Source organism: Athalia rosae, chromosome 7 (genome assembly GCF_917208135.1).
Source record: "Athalia rosae chromosome 7, iyAthRosa1.1, whole genome shotgun sequence".
Classification (NCBI taxonomy): Eukaryota; Metazoa; Arthropoda; class Insecta; order Hymenoptera; family Athaliidae; genus Athalia; species Athalia rosae.
In genome coordinates, this window is record NC_064032.1 from 14,122,202 (window position 1) to 14,141,304 (window position 19,103).

The window sequence follows — 19,103 nt, forward strand, 5'->3', positions numbered from 1 at the left end:
CTACGGCTTGGAAATCGTAACGAGAAAACTGTCCGTTGAATAATCCAACCCAATCTAATTACAAAGTTTAACCGGGTAGGTCCAGAAATTACCGAGCAGATATATATATGTGTATATATATGAACGCCTGTGGGCAGGTTGACGTGTGTTTTTTGAAAACAACGGTCCTTTAATCTGTCATATTTCTAATTGTTGTTATATTATTCTTTTCGTGTTTTTACAGTGCCGAAGGTGGAGATAGTCGATGAACGTGGAGCAACGGCGGGTGATAAATTTTACAAAGCCGGAAGTACGATAGAGTTGAAATGCGTGGTCAGTAAAGTTCCGCATCCCTCGGGATACGTCACTTGGCGACACGGCGCTCGCATGTTAAACTACGATACGACAAGAGGAGGGATCAGGTGAGAATAAAGCTAAAGAATTTTCTAAAAAACATTTTTATTATTTTTTTATCCAACATCTCCGAATTTTACCTGTAACACGAAATCAATCCGAAGGATCGAAGCACCGCTGTACGTATAATAATAATTACTGTACAGATACGGTTCGTTAGAAGTTTCGTCGGAATTTTTCAAAGTTTTTCTCTCAATATTTCATCGAATAGGGCAGCTGATTTTACGATTTATCGACACTTCTTCACCTCTAATCTAATATAATTTAAAAACAGTATTTCACCATTCCGAATCACACGCTTACGTAAAATCGGTCAAAACTCCCAACCGAAAGCGACCGTACGTGATGAGGAATAAAGTGAAAGTTTCCGCGAAACTCAAAGAAGAAATAGACATAATTGGCTCGATAAGAGATTGGAGCATCTCTTGAATATTGATCACAACTCTTGCGGCGTACGTGTGGCGCAACGGGCTTACACGGTCGTCTGTAAATTTCAATTCCTTCGCGAACGTTAATAGCGTTGAAAACATACTTTAAAAAAAAGACGCGCGGTTGGTTTTCCACTCATCTCGTGCCCTCTTTCTCGTCTCTTTATTTCCGTCTCCCGCCGACTCTTCGCCCTCCTGGTTTCACGGGGATGTTTTTTCCCAAGGGTAACAGCGAGGCATCCGGATGGTGCGGAAGGTTATTAATAACACGTACGAACGGGGTGACCGAGTGGGTGGGATTCGAGTACCTACGTAGCGAGATATTCGGAGCGAACGATAACCGATGCTTTTTATTAGCGCAGCGAAACCTGACCGGCCTAGGAATTGGAGTTCCGATTTTCCGCTCGACGATTGAATGACAAATACGGCGACGAAACGAAACTGAAATAAAATAAAGTTGAATTAAATAAAATAACCGATAGCTAATTTTTTTTTTTTTTACCAACGATTTTTCGACGAATCGTATGAAAACGGAGCGTCACCTCTCAGCGCGCTAATACTCGCGGATGTATGTTTTGGAAAATTTTACTCTACGAACAGTGTACACTCGGCGAGATCACAAGTGGCGGAGTTAGACGGAACGCGATGAAACGTGGGTCGCGTAAGATCGATGCGGGTCACCACTTCTGTCGCGGAGATTCCATAGATTTTTACTGGGGATACATCGCGTTTCGTCTAACTCCGTCATTCGTGATCACGCCGAGTGTATTCCGAATTCATCGATCAATTCGGTTTCAGGAAATTCTCATTTCGATGAGCCAACAATGAGTTATCGACTTCTATGAAATAGATTCGCCGTTAGTTCGGAATGAATGGGAAACGGTAGCAATTGTTATCAAAGAATTACCAGGATATAAAGCTCGAAGAGTATCGGGGATTAGAATTGTTAAATATCCTTCTATTTGTCATCGGCAAATATAATTCAGGATCGCTTACTCTCGGTTCTGGTGATCGATGCCTCGTCGTTGAGGCCGCGTTCTTAAATTACGGAGTCAGAAGCCAACGGCGAGGGTTGTCGGTGACCAAAGAGCAACAAGGTTGCGGTGCAACGAGCTGATATATAGTAGTTTAACATTATTACCTGCTCCATAGGATAGAGTCGCGGTCACCGTCCTATAGGTGGTGGTTGTCCCTTCGGAAGACCAGAAGCAGCTGTGCGGTCCGAAACTCAACCTTCTGAGTTGAACGACTTCCTACTAGCTATCGGTAGCGCCTCAGGGTCCCCTAGATACATACAAAGTCACCCCCCTTCTCTCTCTCTCTCGCTCTCCCCGTCGCCCGAAATACCCAAAGAGAGAGAGAGAAGAGAGGGTGCGAATCTCGTGATAGCCGGGAATCAATACGATCGTCGTTTTATAGCTAGAAATACGATGTGACCGACAGCTCTTTGATTTGCAGCTTCCGGAAAAGTGGAGTCAGGGTGCTGAAAAGCAGACCCTTGGCAATGGGGGTGAAAGAAAAAAAAAAAAAAAATTAAATAAAATGGAAATAAATAAATGAATAAGCGTCGGGAAAAAAGAGCGTCGAAAGGAGGAGTTTGAATCGTTAGTCTGGAGCTTATTTCGTGTTTCGATTCTCGTCTCATTTTGGAACAATTGATCCCGGTGTAGATAGTTTTTTTTGTTCTCCAATCCTTTATTCATGTTCTACTGTGTTTCGTTAGTGGATGGAGGCGGCTGCCTCTGGTAGGGCTTTTCAATTAGAGGCGGTCAAGTTCTCGAAGCTTTTATTACCTAGAAAATTGGAAGTAACGAACCTTGAATTGCCATTCAAGAGCCAAATTTTTATCCATACATTGGTTTCAAACAAATCAAACAAAATAGCGTGTGACTGGCGCGCGGTCGATATCGAAAAATTAAAAGAGTAGAGAATGAAATTCGACAGAAAAATCAAATAGAATATTATTAAATGTGAACAATAGAAAAAGTTGTACTCGATAATAATAGCGGGTCGATCTATTATTGACAAAAGCTCAAAGGCTTTGTATTCGAAAATTCGCGATAGAATCGTATATGTATAATATACGGATTCAGTCGGATATAGTGGGCATCATTGGGTTAGCAAAGTTTTAATATTGCATAAAATTTTGGAAAATACGATATTCTCGAGGTATTATTTAGAGAGTGAGAGCTCGTGCGGTCGTAGAACTCGGTGAAAAAAAAGAGAAGACTGTACTTAAGAATTGAAAAAGTTATCCCGAAGAATAATCGAGAGACTTGGTAAAAAAAGAAGAAGCGGAAAAGTACAGGAAATTGTTGAATGATAAAAACAATCAATTAATCGGATTCCACAATTTTATCTTTCGGGCGAAACGCGCGCGTTTTGCTGGCTAACGGTGACGCTTGTGGCGAGCCGGGCAGTGAATATTTCATGGGATTCAACACCCCGCTATTTGCATTTTACGTTTTACATTTTCCATTTTCAATTTTCCATTTTCTATTTACCCTGCGCACTACGCGACTCCCACTTGCCACTTTCAACTTCTCACTTCACACTTCACAATTTTACGCGAAAATACACGTATTTACCTACACCGTCTATATCGCGCTCGTATATGTATACATATATTTATAACCTATACGAGAGAAATTTCGGCGATTTGTTTGCCGCACGTCACGCTTAAGAAGTTAAGCGGTTTTTACCGCGTCATGGCGTATCAAATCAACCCCTCCCTCCCTCGCGCCCCGCTTTTCATCTCCTCCCACGTTGCGGATGGATCCGTAATCTACATTTTCCTCGTATGACACGCTACCTTTCATCTCAAATTCTCCACCTCAACAGTCATTGCAATTTTCGGTCCAATCTACAGAACTTGGTAGGAGAGACAAAGGAAAAAACAAACCAACAAACTGACAGAAAAACCGTTCTCATGAATTTCGTTATTTTATTCTTCGTCCTTCCAACCCTCCCGTTTATTTATTCTTTTTTTTTTTTGTCATCTTCTTCCTCCTCTTTGATTCCTCCCTTCAATCTTTGTCTCCTCGTCGATACAGTCGTCCTAGACTGAAAGGTGAAAGGTTATATCATTATTTCTGATCCTCGTCTCGAGTGTATAGCGGTCAGTTTTTGATCCCACCGATCTGTAAGACGTCGACTTCTATGAGTGGCTGGGTGTATGAAGATCCGAAGTAGAAGGCTCTGAGGCTCGGATAAAAAAAATCAATGAATGATCTCGACGCGAATCATTGTCAGACTCGATTCACCGGGTAACACTATGTGCTTATCAATGAGGTATTGATATCGGCTCGAAGAAGCCAAAGAAATTATTGTTACCATTATTAGTACGTTTTTCGTGGCATTGTATTGTCGAAAATCAATGCCGGGCAACAAATATTCATTGGTCGATAGAAAAGCGAAATAGAGGCAAAGTAATTACTTCGCGAATTACTTGACAAAACCAGAGGCTGAAAAAAGAACACGACCGGCTGGAATTGAACGAGTTTGTGGAAAAAAAATGAAATATTTTCGATATCGTGAATTTTTTTTTTTTCTTTTTCTCCGTTATCCAAAAGCTTCGAATGTACGTGGGCGAGGTAGCCAAGGCCGTATCCTTAAATCTTGGTTTTGATGTTGTAAAAAAAGGCTGGAAAAAAAAAAGAAAGAAAGAAAGAAAAAAAAAAAAATTGGACTGAGGAGATTGTGGGATAGGGATTGTCGTGAAAACTCACCGATAATATTCGCGGACGAGCGAGTGCGCGTGGGTTGCCAGCCAGCTCTCATTACGCGGAATGTTTATTGAAATTTTTATGTACACTATTTTGCATTTTTATATTCGTGCTTGCGGGTGGAAAAAGCGAGAGGTAACTCTGGTATGTGATCCTGCCGCTCTCGCTCCTGCGGCTGCTCTTAACCCACCGGTTGTGCAGGATACGTGGGGATTCTGTGCCAGAACATCTCCAACTAATGGACCCTTAATAAGAGCGCGTTATATTAACGGGTGCACGCCTCAGGACACGGGATGGTAATTAAGCAATTTCGACATTATTTAGTAGCTGAAAATCTGTCCCCCACATTTCGGGTAAGTCCAGAGGTGTGTCCCTGGGGCGGAGTAAAAACGGCGATATCCTCGGCAACTCCGGAAGCTTTGCATATTCCCAAAAATTTTTTTTTACCCCGATTCACATCCGACTCGATCGTTGCGTTTCTATTCGATAAAGAAACACCACACAATCGATTCGGGATGAAAAAAAAGGATGGATCGTCGGATGGAATAGAAAAGTAGAATAAAAAATGAGAAGTGAACGACCGGAAGCTAGGTGTTCCAAAGTGCACGAAACCAACCGAATCCACCGCAGCTTGCATTATCCATATTCTATGTATGCCCTGCACTACGCCGAACTGCGAATAGTGGGGCGAGTAGAAAGGCAAACATTGGGAATCAACTTTCCAACGGAAATTTCCGTTACTTCGGTATACCTAATATGGTTCGGGTGTAGGGGTATGTGGCGTGCAAACGAAAGACGAGGTCTTGTTTACTTCAGGAAATGAAACTGTTGGCTGGGACCGCAAATCAGATGGTAGACGCTTTTTCCACCAGGCGCTAAGAATGGTTTTATTCCATCCATTTTTGGATAAGAAAATAATCACCATCGGTATGGAACGGTAATTCATTGTTCCGAAAATCCAATAGGACCGGGGGACATCCTCGTCAATTAATATTGACAGGGGTGCTGCGGCCGGAGAGAGTGGAAAGTAAAGTGAAAGAAGTATCGAGACGAGCGTCTCTCGGAAGATGAGATTCCTCGCGATCAGAAGCCGAAGAAGAAGATTGGCTCTCCACATCGCCCGTATCGAGGTCGGGAACGAAGATATCTACGGGTTCTAGGGTGAAACGACGAAGAGGAGTTTTTCCGAGTATTCAAAAACATCCCCCTCCGGCACGTAAGCAACATACGCGCGTCGGTCGTCGGTCGGATCTGGACGGTATTAACCCCGCGATAAGTCGGGCGAGGCCGGTACTTCCTGTGCGGAAAGTTCGGTTAAAGTGTCGGACAAACTCGCGGTGACGGGTCGTTATCTGGCGTAGGTTAAATTCACGTCGAACACACGGAGAGGCTGCCGTTGAACACACCGTTGTCATTGGTGAGTTCGAATGAGCAGCCAGCGGAGCCGCACGGATGGGGGTACCGCCACTTTGCGATATCCTTGCTACCGCCGACGTACCCTCCGCTTATACCTATTCGCTATGCCCTTGTCTTCATCTTTGCTCGGTTCGCCGTTGTTAATGTCAAGAGTTGTTGCCGCTCTCGCAGAGATAAAGGTCCGTTACGGGCGTCGTTATACACTCGCTACGGCGAGCTCTATAATCGAGAGAAGTGGGAAGTGGGAAAGTGGGAAGTGGGGAAGTGGGAAGTACCGGGGGATGAAGTGAGAAGGTGGGTAGATAGGTAGGTGTACGCGCTGTTTCAAAGTGGTAAGCGTCAGTTGGAAGTAGGAAGTTCTGGACCAACCGAACCGAGCAACTAACCGAGGTACAAGGCGTTGATGTTAGGGGTATGAGGAGCAGACCTCCTTCTCGCGGCTTTGGACACAGAAGGTCGTAGGGTTTGCCGGTCGGTTCGGTAATAGCTGCCGGTGTGTTCGTACACATCTATAATATAGGGTATGATATGGGCGACCGTCTTATAACAAATACACACGTGAATTTCAAGTGCTCTCCTCTCATACACACCTAATATGGATACAGAAACTTGGCGTAATCAGAGTGAAACTCACGGGTGCGTTTCGACCGGGTACGCCAGCGAACTTTGCAGGAGTGAGGGCGAGGAGGAGGGGGGAGGGGGTTAGCTGGAGAATGGGATTTATCTGTGCTTTAATCTAGCAGAGCTTGCAGTCAGCTTAAACCCGTTTATCCATTTCCATTTAGGTAAATCAGTTGAACGAACACCGGCGGGGTTACCGAATGTGATATAAGCAATTCGTTAATACATCCACTCAAATTTTCACTTTAATTTGCGAAGATTAAACTTAAAAATACGAAAAAATAAAATTCCGCGACCGTGCGATTCGATGAAGAAAAATTAGTGCTTTTCAAGCCTCCGTTGCACCGTTAAGAAGTAACATTCGAACGAACGAAAGCCGGACGAATTCAAGTTTCGTGAAAAACGTTGAGAAAAAATTAAAAAGATACTCGAAACGCGGAGGATCGGGTCAATCGTTTGCTAGTTTTTTTTTATTTTACTCGCACTTTATTCTTGTTGGTTTTTGTCGGCTTATTTCTTTTCATTGGTTCCTTGCCCACCCCTATCTTTCTACGAGTAAACAACAACAAATACGGGGTGAAAATAAATCCGGGATTAACCTGCAGCTTAGGAGTTGCCTCTCGAACTTTTAAAGCTTTATTCAACCACGGATTCATCGTTTGTTTTCTGAAGCACATTGTAGCTACAATTTACAATTATTACTTAACGATAATATCATCGGAATAGTACCGAATATTAGCGTCGGTAACGACGACGCAAAAATGCCACTTTTTTATTTCATTTCCTTTTTTTTTTTGCTCTTTATCATGTACCGATGCGTAGGTTAAAAGTATACGTACTTCGTCCCCCGTTTAATATATATGTATGAATATATCAGCAGAGATATGTACACTGTATGTACTTGTACGTAATTTTCGTATCGAGTTCGAAAGGCATCCGGAATATTCGCTGTGGATGTTTAATATTTATATTATGTATACAACTCGCCGATGTCGACCCGGTATATTTTATTGGATGTACTACATCGGTGGTACGGAGAAATCTGTAACGTAAAAATTTTCAACTTTCTTCCTCTCATACTTTTTTCCCTCTTATGTACTTACATTTTTATCTACCAAATCCATCAGGATTCCGAATACTCTCGATTCGCTCGATATGTTCTCCTTCGCTTTTTCATTTTATATACACATCGTAAATAATTACTTACTATAAAACTGGATAACATCAATCTCTGAATTCTAATGCAGAATTTTAAGGAGTAAAAAGCTTTCGGTGGACGATGATTTTCTATCGCGAAGCACATCCGTATATTTATTTTTCCGGCTATTGAGAGGTGTTTCTTTTTTTTTCCGTCAAATCTTTCGAATGATCGATCGTGAACGTTCTCGCTTTCTTTTTTCATACCTTCGAAGGCGGCACCGTCGTTACTCGAGAATCCAGGTATTTGTTTCAACATTAATGTATAGCGAAACTAAACAAGGCGATGACGTAAATGAGAAACGGATCGAGGGATGGGTGACGAGGATAAGGGTTCAAGGTTTTCATGAAAATTGAAACGGTATACATATAGTATATTATACTTTCGTATTCGTACCCCGCGTCAGGATGACCGGCGAGAGATTCCGTAGGGTGATCCGTTAACTGCTGGTCAGGATCGTCTAGGCCGCAATAAAGCTCCGCCGAGTAATCTCATAAATCTTCGGTGACAGCTCGTGCTGTATTTATTTTTTTTTTTTCTCATTTTTTTTATTTATACATATTTTTTTTTTTCATCTCGCTTTTTGCCCTCGAGCTTACGGAGCAGATAAGATTTCTTCCCCCCCTCGTCCAATGTGTTTCATGGGTGACGTACGTGTGTCGCGTTACTGAAAATTCAAAATATCCCTGCCGCAAATTCAGCAAGAATAAAAAAAAAAAAAAAAAAACAACAGAATAGTAGTTTCCACCGAACGAAAATAAGATTTGATTATTTCTATAGATTTTTCTTTTTCTTTTCAACGATTTCTTAGATCGGTATTCAGAAGTTCAACAATGTGGATTGGCGATAAATAGTTTGTAAGGGTGTCGAACCCTTGCGGATGAAAAAAAAAAAAAAAAATTGATGGCGATGGAAAGCTTTGCGTGGCCCCTTGTATCCGGTGATGATATTAAGTGTATATTGAGGGATGGGACGATGGATAACGGATCGTCATTACGACGTCATGGAATCTGCTATATTTCGCATACGCGGCAGAAAAATCGAGAGTCTTTTGAACGTGTCAGGCGTCTTGTTTCATAATCAGTTGGTGCGCTGAAGTTGGGTGAAAAAAAGAAAAAAGGAAAAAAAAAATTAAAAAGAAAAGGGAAGAATATATCAAGATCACGATGAAATAGGAGAGCTGATTTTTCTTCTCTTATCTTACCTTTTTTTTCCGAATTATATTTTAATTTCGGAGACAATTTCTTCATTTTTCTTTTTATTATTATTCTTTCCAGAATATAAAAGCTCAATATTAATACTCCTGGGAATATTACAGATAATTAAACAAGCTCATGCAGCGAACGATAAAATTCCGGTTTAAAAATTTTTATGGAGGGTATGAGGATGGTATGGGGGATTTTCTTATGTAATTACAAACCTATTTAATGTACGAAGACAAAGTACAATGATAATAATAATCATGTCTAGTAATAATTTGAAATAGCTTTACTGCAGGAAGATAAGAAGCGAACGATTCAATTATTTTTGTCCAGGCGTGAAAAGTATGTTGGTGTATATTATCAAAAAATCTTGTTAACGCTGATATTTGATCAACCATGGTGAGGTTATTTGATGCGCCCCTGAAATTGAAACTTGACGCTTTTTAACGAGGCGCAGCGTATCGCGTAGGGTCTTCATCTACTTCGTTTCTATAGGGTAGCTAGCATTCCTTTTGGAAGAAGAACAATTTCTTATCTCGATCTTCAAACTCATATCCTAATACCTGCGCCCCACACTTGCCATCGGTTACGGCGGGTTGTAAAAATAAAAATCACATCCGAATAACGAATATTAAAATTTTATTTGAAAATTTTCAGGTCGATATGGTCGTTGGAAAAAAATAGAAAAAAATTGACATCGTATTAACCGTGTGATAACTAAAAAAAAATAAGAAAAGTAACAGTTAAAGGTGAAGGAAAAATCAGAAGGGAAAATTTTCGAAAGAAAGCGATATGATAGGAAAAAAAAGCACCGAAGCAGCGTTCTCTATCCAGTTGGATATTAAACGCGACTTGCCGGTCTTCTATCTATAATGCATTGCGCCAGATTGCTGCAGCGAGCATTCGAAAAAAAAATCATATATATATATACGAAATAATGGAAAGCGGGTTGGATATAAAAACGGAAGACTAATTCTTTTTTGGTGAATTGTTTAGAATTTTTTTTTAGCTTCCATTCTTTTACCCTCTCTATTTTTTTTTGATTATTTCTTCGTTTTTTCAGTTTGGTTTATTTCGACCTCAGATAGAGTAATCCACGAGTGGAGGTATATTTTTCTCCAAAATGAAATATACGTATATATACTTATATTTCTTTTAAAATGAACTCTGCTCTTTAATAATTTTCATTTAGCATTTTATGCTTGACTCTTCGTTCTCTCTATCACTCTTTTTGTCATTTTTTTTTTTTTTTTTTTTTTTTTAATACACTAAAATGTTCTCTCCACTATAGTGGAAGAACTACGCTTGAAAAGCTGAGCTTTTAAAAAGTCTCTGACTAGCGAAAATTTTTACGTTTAAAAAATCCAAACGAAAATATTGTGTCCCGCATAATGTATATCTACACTACATAAATATGTATGAAAAATGCAACTGTTGAAAGGAGCGACTTGCAAAAAGAATAAGATAAAACAAAAAAAAAAAAAAGCACATTTACCCAGGGGGTGGGCAACAGTATGTTATCAGAGATTTAGAACCGTCGCAGGAGTTTGAGATAATTTTTTTTATATGGACTATAAATTAAAGTTTTGAAGTAATTTTTTGTCGTTTTTATTTCCGCTCTGATCCGTGCGCTCTCGAATTACGTTTTATTTCTACCTTTTTTGTTTTTTTTTTTTTTTTATTTTGCCATTCGTATGTACGTGTGTTTTTTTTTTTTTTTTCTTTTTCTTCATTTCATTTTATTCGGACTTTTTTTTTCATATTTTATCCCCATTCCTTTCCGCCAGATATTTCACCACCGGGTGGTATAAAGCTCCGGCACAAGCGTCCTCTTTTATTTTTTTGTTTCATGAATTTTTTTTTTTCTCCCTCTTTGAATTCTCTGGGCAATATAACCTACGAATATCGACCGACTCTGGGTAATTTTTGATCTGGCATTTTAATTTCTTTCAGTAACTTATTCAGAGTAGAAATTTTTCTGATTCCGTCTTGACGCTGTCAGATGTATTTTTCTTCTTTCGCCATATTTCTGACCACCCCATGTAATATGGTGGTGAATTTTGAAGTTATGCAAATCTAACGAAAATATTATGCAAAGGTGCATTGTGAAAAATTATAGGATATTCTAGCAGCTTGAAAACAACCTCAGCTCATCCAGTTCATTATCATATGGTAATAATGTGTCTGTAATAAACAAGACGAACGGGACATCGCGATATGCAGGATTTAAAAAAAAATTTCATACATATATATATTATTTTTCCCTTCGCTTTCGTTAGGTTGTTAATATTCATATTATTATAATTTAACGTCTGACTTAATTATCTTCTAATTTAAATGCTAATCTCATCTATACATATACGTATATATCTATACATTTCACACAATATAATTTATTTCTTCAAAATAAAATTGAAAAAAAGAAGAACAAATAAAGGAAAAAAAAATTACGTACGAAGTGCACGGTCGAAATTTTCTTCGTCTTCGTTACTTCGGTATTACTTTATTTGTTAATTTTACACTCGTGTTTTTTGTTACGTCGATCCCATGAGATGAAAAAAATTCACCTCGCTCGCTGCAGTTATTTTTTTTTTTTTCTTGGGGATATACCTGTAAACGAATTACCCGCGGTGATCATATAAACGGGGGTGGAAGAATCTGAGAAGAAAAAAAAATGCAAATAAAATGAAAATAGTCTTTGAACATAACGTTGGATGGTGCGGGTTGACGATGAAAAAAGTATATGGCGAACTGCAAGCTCGACTCGCAATGTATGGTGGATGTGAGTTAGATATAGACATATGTATGGGGTATGTATGTACAACTAGTCGAAATAAGAACATTTGGAATCCGGTACGCGAGTGAAGTTTATATACGTTCAGTAGGAAAAAGAAAAATTTTGACGTTACACGTAGAGAAAGAGAGAGAGAGAGAGAGAAATAAAAAAAGTGTATAGAGAAAGAGAAACGCTGAGAGAAATGAGACACGGAAACATGTGGATACCAGGCATGCCTGAACAGCATACATATTGGCCTGCATACAAAGCGACTCGTAATATCGTCGCTTGTGCATCGCATCAAAATGCAAGAAGGCATTCGTATTGTACTTTATTTTGGCATAACAGCTAACTTCCTTTTCTGCCAGTTATTTTTTTCATTCCTTTTATTTTTTCCTTGTTCTAATCAGTTTATCTTATCGGACGAACCACATAACGAGAATCCTTACACCCCTAGAATTAAGTGAATTCATTTTGCTTTTCCAGCCACATATCGTAGTCAAATTTTCGTTTTTGAAACTACGTCCATATTGCAACGAAAGACATATCGAGAATAGTTTTTGGTTTTTTATAGTTTTTGTCGAGAAAAAATAGCAGAAAAAAAAAATTTCACCCCGAGAATATAATACGTTATAATATTTATGTATTCCTGGGGTTTCAGATCTTCAAATATTAAGGTTGCATCGCGTGATCCGATTCTAAAATATCCTACTGCTATACGAAATACGTGCTCTCATCGCATTTTAGTAACGCATGTGCAGCGAACGAAATATATACGTGTTATACTTATAGCTAACAATAAGAGACAGAGAGAAATATGAGAGAAAGAGGAAAAACGAAAAGACAGATAAAAAAAGATAGGAAAATAAAGTAGGAGAAAAATAGGGATGATAAAATGGCGCGAAAATAAATGAAAATACAAAAATTCGGAAAAAGATGTCTTCGAGGATCGCATTTATATTTCACATATAGTGCATGTACTCTACATATTTTCGCCCGTACTGTATATATGCACATTCCGCGACTTCCTTTTTCTCCTTTTTTTTTTTTTTTTTTATTTATTTATTCTATTCTTGTTTTATTTTTTGTTAAAACGTGTACCTCACCTACATACATAGGTATAGTATTTCTTGTGCAGATCTGCAGTAATTCTCGTGGGACTTTACACGCGATGTATCCGCGTCAAAGTATAAAGAACGTGAGAAAATAAAAAAAAGATAATAACTGCATAAAAAATAAAATGGGTAGTTTTTATATACGTAGTACGTACTTCATATTTTTACACCGTGTTCATGCATCATCGATTTTACGCCGGATCGTTCATTTTTATTCATTAATTTTCTCACCCTTCAATATCACGTACCATGCGATACACGTTTATACTGCATAGGTACGTATAATGTGCACATAATTTGAAACAGCATGCGTTCAAAAATATCTGATTCTATACGAGCGTGAAATTAGCGTTTTAAAATAAAGGCCCAGGTTAAATTGTGCGACAAAGATCTCTCAGCTATGGTCACGCAAGAAATTTTTTTTTTTTTTTTTTTAAAGCGTGCGACAGGTGTACGAAAAAAACGGTGTACGACGACATATTCTAGGCACGCACCCTGTCACGTTATAGGGTCGCTTTTTAGAGGGTAAAGGTTTTTTTGTTCTTTCCTCTGTAATCTTTTATTTGTCACATCATGTTAACTGTCAAAACTAGAGTTGTACTGAGCAGAAATTTTTTTTTTTCAAGTAATATGAAACAGAATCGAATATATGACTCGACTTTGCAGAGTCTGACTATACATATATGACTGATTGACTGACGGACTGACTAACACCCATTTAATAAACGAGCTCAGCCGCCATCGTAATAAAACAAGAAAAAAAGAGAAAAGAAAAGGATCAGAAGTTCAGTGCACGATAGCGTGTCGTTGAAATCACTTATCGCTAATGGAAGTGTATGAAAAAAAGAACAGAGAAAAAACAACTAGACGTCATGATGTAATGAATTAACGAAGACACCTTGCCTTCCGTGTACATTGATCCCAGATGTTTAACAAGCGAGTGACATTTGAGGCTATGCGTGTTGGAATTTTCATTTATTTTTTCATCTTCTTTTCGTCGCTACAGTTGGAATTTTACTCATTATACTTTTTTCCTTGTAACGTGCGCAAGATTTGCAAATTTTATTTATTTTCCGTTCAATTGTATTTTTTTTCTTTCGTTCAGGCTGAAAAATAATCGCATCACGCGGTGCGCGAATACATTCAATCTTTTCCAAAAGTTTTCTTCAAAGGTGTAACAATAATTACGGCGATCGATCTCGCGTGGATGTACCTTGGGATCGATAAATCAATTTGAAATTTGCAATTTGGTAATAAAGGGCGGTTCGGGTGTAGCGAGAGGTAATAAGACAAGGATATCGCAGGCTGAAATATTTCCAAATCGATATTTAGTTCAATTGATACGTGAATATTTTTTTTTTTTTTTTTTGCGGGGATCATATGTACGTGCATTTTCAACGAGGACGGTTCGCCATTTTGAACGAGTGTCATATAATCAACGAGTAGGTAATGAAACACTCGATTTTCCGGCCCGATTCATCGATTACAATCTTCCAGGATACGCGCGCGCGTTCATGAATTAATTAAACATTTTATAATACGGGGAATATCCCGCGTCATTCGAAACTCGAATTCCCAAACCCTCTGCGAATCTCCTCCCGCTAATTATCGTGAAAACGGTACTCCCCCTCCACCCCCCCCGTTACACCAAAAGCTTAAATTACAATATCATATTATTACTCCTGTGGGATTCACTTCGGTATAGATAATATTATCACGCGTTCAACACATCCGTTTTCCCATAAATATAACACGTATGGAAATTGTTCGAAACCCTGAACTCTTTTTGGAGCACAAAAATTGCGATATATTCGAATTTCTCGGTCTACGAGTGGGCCCGAGCTTTGTTGGAGTCAGGTAGCCACGGAAGCGCGGTTTGTTGTGGGGCGTCACCTCTGCTCAGTCCCGAAGGTGACGTCTCACAACAAAGCGCTACGTTGCTGGCTACGCTGACTCCAGCAAAGCTCGGGTTTGCTGGTGAATTGAGAAATTCGAATATTTCGACCCATGCATGAATTGTGATGAATCGAAGTGGGTCCACGACTAAAACCAATCGATATGTCTTATAATTTTTCTGCTCCCAACAGCGAATAATTGATGATTACTCGATCGATTGCATCAGTAGATGATTTTGGCTTTCAGATTTAGATTTCTGTGCTGATTATATGTGAGATTACTCTTGAAGAATCGAAAAAAAAATTCGATTTTTGAGCAAAAAATAAATCATTTTTTTAATTGGGTTTAATATGGTTTTCTTACGTATTTTGACCTCAGGAATCTGAATCTGAAAGAAAAATTCATCTATCTCTAAAATTGACCGAGGTATCGCCAATTTTCAGCTTTTTGGGGTCGAAAAAAAAAAATTTATTTTATAGTCTATCTTAATGTAATTTGAGCTCAGGAATCCGAATCTGGAAGAAAAATTGATCTATCTACGAAAATGACCGAGTTATCCCTATTTTTTCGCGATTTTTCGCGATTTTTGGCATAAATTTGAGGATATCTCGAAGGGAAAAAATCGTAGCTCAATTTGCCTTTCGGATTCGTGTTCCTGAGGTCAAAATACGTAAGAAAAGTGTCCTTTGATCAATTTTGAAAAATAAAAATTTTTGGTCAAAATTTGAGATTTTTCCCAGGGGTGTACCTTACGATTTTTTCAAATTTTGGCCAAAAATTTTTATTTTTTAAAATTGATCAAAGGACACTTTTCTTACGTATTTTGACCCCAGGAACACGAATCCGTTGAGTAAATTGAGCTACGATTTTTTCCCTTCGAGATATCCTCAAATTTATGCCAAAAATTGCGATAATTCGGCGATAATTCGATCATTTTTGAAGATAGATCGATTTTTCTTCCAGATTCGGATTTCTGAGCTCGAATTACATTAAGATAGACTATAAAATGAATTTTTTTTTTTCGACCCAAAAAAGATGAAAATTGGCGATAACTCGGCCAATTTTAGAGATAGATGAATTTTTCTTTCAGATTCAAATTCCTGAGGTCAAAATACGTAAGAAAACCATATTAAACCCAATTAAAAAAATGATTTATTTTTTGCTCAAAAATCGAATTTTTTTTTCGATTCTTCAAGAGTAATCTCACATATAATCACATATAATGGGGGTAATAATTCACCTGTAATTATTTGACAATGTGATGTGCATGTATGTGTATATATATTTTTTTTATGTTTTATATAATTACGTCAATTACTCCGAGTGGATTGGTAAATATAACGGAATATTAACTCAGTCAGTTTAACATGAGGTCAGGGTGCAAAGCCGGTCACGAGCAATAGTGACGTGGGTATATAGTATGATAAGGGTAGGTGATGAAGTGTTGCGAATTCAAGTTTATCTATTATCATTATGATCATTATAATCGTTACCGTTGTTGTATTCGTACAATTATTATAATTGTTAATTAGAGAAAACTGATAAGTTATCGTTACGCATTGATCGGAAATCGGAAAATAATATTATCTGAAGATGTGTAATTGCTATGCGTTTTAATTAAAATCGTGATAACTCGATTCATGTGGGTGATATTACACATCATGTAATACACACATATACGAAAGATTCGGATCCCGTGGTTCGCGAGTAATTACAATATTATCCGATGTGTAAAATGAACGCTGGACTGCCTACTTCCCTACCTATAGATAGTATACTTTGCGTTATATATATCCAGCGGTAATTTATTTTCTGCTCGGAGGCTGATTAAGGAAGGTGAATTTCGATTATTCTATTAAATAATAAATATTTATACGGGAAATTCGAACACGTAGATTTATGAAAATAATCAACATGTGCGTACATCTGACGTTGTACAACGAAGTTCGTTTTATCGTGTTAGCGCTCAAATTTTCAACTCGCAGGAGTTTACGCTCCGATGTAAACTATATCCGATGTAAATTGTTTTATCGATCGAACCTCATTTGTGATTGAATTTAACTGGCTAGGCGTACAAAATTTCTACGCACTTCCATAGTCCTTTTTTTCCATGCGGTGACAAGAGTTTCAATAGCGATGAAAAATAATTCTCGTACACATTTCTCCTCGTGGGTAAAAATGACTCGACAATCGCAAGCTCGCGAGGGTGGTTCGATAGGGATAGAAAAATTTTTCGGGGTTCGGAGCCAGGTGAATCCAACGTGGAATAACCTGTACAGATGGGCTGTACGTGTATACGTATGAACAGCAGGGTGGAAGCGGACTAGTGTCTCGTGCACGGAACATCTGAGCTTGCAACCTGCACAACTTTTCCCATCAACGCCCGCCGCCCGGCAAGCTTACTCCGTGTATAACTATAGAACTGTCTTGTTATGCTACGGTTGAAACATGTTACACCAGATGTTGCATATTGGACCCAAAAAGCCAACCCCCGAACTCAAACCCTGACGACACCGCGACGCCGCTATTAGAGCCCTACCATAACTGCACCGGTACAACTACGATCCGTATACCTATGTATTTTTCGATATCTCTGCCGCGAAAGCTTTGAAGGACTTCTTTTTACCGTCGCCGAACGAATGAGTAGGTGTATGAAAAAATAAGGGTGGAAGGAAAAAAGAAAAAACCAAAACTCCCATTCGAAGGAATATTTTTTCAAGGTCGGAAAGAGGTTTGGTTCTCTATTTTTTCTCTTGGTAAAATAAATTAGGAGGTCAAAAAGTCGGAAATAAACTCGCACTGGTTGATGAATTAATCTGCATCCGGTAGGGGTTTATTTTTGTGCAAGAAGGCGAAGAAAAGTTACTTCAAGTTTTGCAGTAGCGCAGATTTCTTGGAGAGCTTGAATTTAATGTAACTCTTTTACATACTGCGCCGCAGGAGTGTACGTATACGTATAGTGGGAGCAAGCAAAAGCAAAGGGACCCTGTGCCTTCTAGTTCCAGAGTTAATTATTCGCCGCATAACACAATTATGTAAGAACCGGTATCCAACTAGTTACACAAACTTGGAAAAATCGAATGACGGAAAGAAACAATAAACTAACCCGTCGCGACGAGTTCCTTTCAACGAAACCTCACTCTGAATATACGTATAGGTACCCGTGTATATTTATGGTACGTAAAAACGTGAAAGCAAACTTTTTCGACTTATTTCGAAACCAGAAACAGCATGGTAAAATACTTCTTTTGTGCAAAAGCTACGAGTATCCTCCTTTTTCTTTCCTATCCTTTACGCGGTGGGATCCTTTCGTTTCTCATTTTCTTCATCCTTACCTTAGGTTACGTATAAAATTCTCATGTCAACCCTCCCTAGTTTCGCTCTTTCATTTATTTTCCTTATATTCCTGTTCCCCTGACAAACTAGCCGTACACGTGTACGCAAACATACCTAGATTCGTACGGTTATATCGTAGCCTCCTGAAGAATTTCATTCCTTTACCCGAAGCATGCTTAGTCCGCGCACTTTTCGAAGAATTTTTCCCCGCTATCGCCGACGTTGCTCCATCTACTGCCCTGCTTTCGCTGCAAAGCAGAATTATGCATCGAATCGAAACTTGAGAAAATAGAATGAAAAAAGAGAAAAATTCCAACTGCGGAACAAAAAAAAAAAGACTTTTACAATGAGGAATTAGAACAAAAGTTCAAAAGCATATACCCGTTTAGTCATTCTCTCTGCTCTACGACGTTTGCAGCGTCTTGAGATTCTTTCGTTCGGTTCGTTCGTTCTTATGTTTTTTTTTCTCTTTTGCTTCTCCTCAATAACGTCTATACGTATACGGTACAGCGAACCCCGTATGAGTGAGGGGGGTGGAGGATCTCGTTTCATTTTCTCAATGCGCTTCTGGCAACAATATTGACACTCGAAAAGGTCATGGGAATCATGGTGGAGGGTGATTCGTTCGTTGCAAGATTTTTTTCGCAGTTACTCCCTTTCTTTTTCTTTTATCGATACGGTTAACAAAGTTTTTTAGCTCTTGAAACTGCACCGCAGCGTTCGGCTCGATAAGCTCTCGGTACAAGAATCTATACATATTCCGTCGTTTTTCGATCGTGTAGCCGATGTATTTTAAGACAAAAGTTTTACCGCTTTTTTAAACCCCCACATATATTACGAGTGTATTTTCGTATGGGTGTACACGTTACGTTTTCTATACGCTCTTATCGAGTTCGTCCATTTTTTAATATCATACAGCTGAATTTCTTTTCTCTTCTTTTTTTCTTTTTTTTTTTAATTTTTTTTTTTTTCTCCGTACCGTCCGAACCGTTCCAGC

General features: G+C 38.7%; 1 protein-coding gene across 3 annotated transcripts in view; it reads left to right on the forward strand.

The window, feature by feature from the left end:
• The window catches only part of LOC105689526 (obscurin-like), a 144,207-nt gene that overhangs the window by 104,384 nt on the left and 20,720 nt on the right, over positions 1–19,103 (forward strand). For all 3 annotated transcript variants that reach the window (XR_007279248.1, XR_007279249.1, XM_048657948.1), the window contains one exon: positions 224–401. Coding sequence is in view for 1 of the 3 variants with exons in the window: in XM_048657948.1 (XP_048513905.1) it covers positions 224–401 (178 nt within the window). In the remaining 2 variants the exon portion in view is untranslated. The remainder of the gene's footprint in view (positions 1–223; positions 402–19,103) is intronic.